This window comes from Manduca sexta, chromosome 25 (assembly GCF_014839805.1).
Source record: "Manduca sexta isolate Smith_Timp_Sample1 chromosome 25, JHU_Msex_v1.0, whole genome shotgun sequence".
Lineage (NCBI taxonomy): Eukaryota > Metazoa > Arthropoda > Insecta > Lepidoptera > Sphingidae > Manduca > Manduca sexta.
In genome coordinates this window covers 15391493-15395261 of record NC_051139.1, presented here as the reverse complement: position 1 = coordinate 15395261, position 3769 = coordinate 15391493, and the positions used below count along the sequence as shown (strand labels likewise).

At 34.8% G+C, this 3769-nt stretch overlaps 1 protein-coding gene across 1 annotated transcript; it reads right to left on the bottom strand.

The window, feature by feature from the left end:
- Positions 1–1832: 1832 nt before the first annotated feature.
- On the bottom strand, positions 1833–3379 carry LOC115448887 (cytochrome c oxidase subunit 5A, mitochondrial). Its single transcript, XM_030176489.2, has 2 exons — positions 3126–3379; positions 1833–2298 (listed from the first exon to the last, which is right to left on the bottom strand). Exons 1-2 carry the CDS (start codon positions 3260–3262, stop codon positions 1977–1979), a joined length of 459 nt encoding a protein of 152 aa, XP_030032349.1. The 5' UTR covers positions 3263–3379; the 3' UTR covers positions 1833–1976.
- Positions 3380–3769: the final 390 nt, after the last annotated feature.

Sequence of the window (3769 nt, the reverse complement as noted above, 5' to 3'; positions counted from 1 at the left end):
GTTTTTGCTTTTTTTTCTATTTTCCTTTCCGAGGGTAAGATTCCACATTGTACCTACTATAATGCGTTAAAAACGCTTACATTTTTATTTTATTTAAAGGTTAGGTGAACATTGGAGATTTGCCTATGCATTAGGTCCCATGTATTAAGATTATCAACAATATTCTTGGTATGTTGTCAGTCAAGAGTTTGTACTTGCAGAGATAGCAAAGTTAGACTTCCCACCTACCTTTTACTTGTTTAGCGGGTAAAGAAAAATCTACCACTACTAGCTTGAAGCGGCGATTAGATGATTACGTTAGGGTTACCGGCCTTACGACCCAGCATTAAGCCGCCCGCAGAGATGGTAAACATCGAGCGATCGCCGAGTCCCAAGCACAATATAGGTACTTACATTATTACGCACAGCAATATCAATTAGAACTCCGCGATGACCTTTCTCTGCGCATTAGGAACGGCTGCAGGTTCTTCAAGCAAAAGAGGGCGTACTCGTCCTCCGCTACATCCCCAGTCTTCCTCAGAAAGAGGCTCACTATGCCTTCTAGTTATAGCAGCATTTACCTCGATCAAGAACACCATATTATTTACCAAATAGAAATGGCTAATTGCATTGTGTACTACGTAAGACATTAATGTCTAATTAGGAGAGGCTCGCCAACTAACATGAAGGCAATATTTCATAAGAGCTGTGTTATCTGCTCGTAGTGACTGCATAATAGTTTCATGGGAAACAATACTAATATCCAAATAATAAAAAAAAATGTGTCGTTTGTTTCGATGAAGCCATTGAACCCACGACCAATTTACTAATTGGTTACAAGCTTATTGCAGCGGCTATCTCTTACGTTAGCACTGAAATGCTGTTTGCGCGTTGATTTTACTACAATTTATATATCAGTATCCTTATAAATATTTATTCCAATAGCTATTCATGTAGGCAGTTTATTATTGTTAAATATATTCAATTAAACTGGGTTTAGGGTTGTGACAGAATTCTAAACTGTTACCAAAAACAATGTAAAATATAGGCTGGTATTTGTAAACTTTTATGCACAAAATATTATCTAATAAGGCTGTCCGACATATTATACTAGATATATGCATGAAACAAGTACCTATTGTAAAACAATGCCACATTTATATTTCTTCTAGGTTATAGCTCATGTAGTGCGGTACTAGTATAATAAAGGTTAAAATATTTACTCCTGCCATTCTCAAAATATGCATAGTTTGTTTATCCACATTGATATTCGTAAATTACAGCGGTTGATAAGTCTCAAAAGTGGTTGAATACTAGCATTTATGATTTTTAAGTTCATTAGGTCTTCAGATTTAATATGGTAATAATTATTGTTGTGTTTAGGCCCCTTTAGTACAGAAGTAGTGTAGATAGGGCCTGTAATTTATCAGTACGTCACTTGAGACATATGTATATAGATTATAGTGCAACAGTAGTTTTTGCCACTAACAGAAACTAACTCAGTTACATGCTAAGCCTAATTTCCTACGCCCTACACATTATGGTAGAATTATTTATTGGTCTTGACTGTGTCGGTGCAGTCACAAAAGTAACAATGATGTAACAGAAGCAATACAATGGATATGGGATTATATAATGGAAAATTGAATTTCATATAGGTACTGATACTCAGGGCTTTTTTACTTACATCCTTGTAAATAAGTAGGTATTAGATTCATTATCTGAAATAGTTCATGTCAATAAAGATATAGAAAATTTTGTTGTTTCTATTGGTCAAAGCAACCCATTTGGTCAAAACATAAGTGTCCTTACTCTATTATTTTATTTGATTTGGTTTAAAATGAAACACATAGTAATTTAATCTAATGTATTACATTAGACAAAAGCAGATTTCAAATGGTCGACCAGGAATACTCTAAAAGGCTGTGCTTCACACAATGTAAAATAAAATCGACAACAAAACTATGATACAAATGTTCTACACCTCACTGATGACCTTACATTTCATAAACATTCTCTAAAGCTAATTCTGGTTTGTCATAACCGAGTTCCTCCGGGGTCTCAATGCCGAGTTCTGTGAGCGTGGGTTTGATTTCCTGGATGATGTATGGGTAGATTTCGGTCACTTTGGGTCCGCACTTGTCTTTGCAGGCCTCGATGAACCTGACGGCGAGCGCATAGTCGTTGACTCGTCTGCAGGCGTGGAGCGCCGCCTTAATGATTTTTGGGTCAGGGACCAAGTCCATGCCGCAGAGGTCGTTCATGCCTTTGCGGATTTCCCAGCCGTCAATGTCTTTTCGGTTGAAGAATGCTTCATACCTGGAATTAAAACACAAAATAATTTAATATTGTTATTATTACTAACTTGTGGTTGAGACTTTCCCATTTGAAATTTAGTTTAAAACAAATATTAAAAATCCTTTTTTAGGTGTCAAATTTACTTCATACAAATTTTTTATATAAATTAGCTCAGTGGTATAACTGGGAAAGCATAACGAAAAACAGAGTCACTATTACATTTATGATGTTATTATGGAATAACCTAACCAGAAACGTATATGGATATTTAAAATTAAATATACACATAACATGTTTCTAGCGCACTGAAAATGACTGTATGGCATCTGCAATGCAGTCATTCTAAATTTCCCATTAGCAATTAAATTTCTTATAATGATTATCATACAAATCATTCATAAAAATTATTACCTAATTAATGTAATCAAAAGAGATTTTTCCGGTTGGAATCAAAAACTCGTTGGTATTAGGATAGTTTCTTATCAGTTAAAAGTAGGCATGATAAGGAAAAATCGATATACATAAATGTTATTGATCTACTTTTGAAACTAGGGAATTAAATTTTTTGGAACTTCAGAAAGTACTACTGAAATGCAAAGTAACAATAATAAAGCGAAATAGTTAGCAAAGGTACACAAATTGGAAAATTATATGATATGTACACCTTGTCTACAACCTCCTATATTAGGGCGTGGAGACACATAATGAAATTTTGCGGACTCCAAAACTACACCGGTATATAAGCAATCCTTATAAATCAGTTATTAATAATAACATCAATAAAGTATTGTTAGGATACTTAGTATTTTCAGTTACATAACGTCAAATTCAGTGACAAGAATTCTAACCTGGAATCAAATTCTTCATCGCTCTCGACGGGGCCTCCGTGGGATCTTCGCAGGGGCACCACGGCGGTAACCCTAGCCGCCGGCACCAGGGACCTCTTCAGCACATTAGCCAATGCACCAGAAGCTGATTTCAACATTTTGATCAGACGTTTCACAGGAACTTTGGCTAGGATAACAAATGGCTGCTCGATACCATAGACTAAAAAATGTCGTCTTGCCAGTCGTCGCAGGTGACGTTTTTAGGGATGTTCGCGCATATCCATGAAAGCAGTTTTAGATGGTGCTATTGAATCGATCGATTATATGATGTAAAAGATAAAAAAAATATATACTGAATTTGCCAAAAATATTTTGAAACGGAAACAAAAAAATATTTTTACCTAGTAAACAATAATAACTGACTGAATGTAGAATAACATTAAGATACAATTTATTCCTTCCTTATAATTTTGCACTTCATTCTTTACCACAAAAAAAATATATATTGTTGCACTATTTTTGTTGATAACAATAGTAACAATTTTATTTTCTACAATTAAGATGCATTTAGAAGGGTAGAAGACTAAGGCGTTGTATCATGAATGTGGAATGTGGGCTCACGTATATTTCGTTGTTTCAAATACACATCGAACATTTTGTCGACC

Excerpts from the sequence above, each read along its gene's own strand:
- LOC115448887 (XM_030176489.2), bottom strand. The coding sequence starts at position 3,262 with ATGTTGAAATCAGCTTCTGGTGCATTGGCTAATGTGCTGAAGAGGTCC. Across the intron at positions 2,299-3,125 it reads GATGAAGAATTTGATTCCAG|GTATGAAGCATTCTTCAACC; the intron begins GTTAGAATTCTT and ends TTTTAATTCCAG.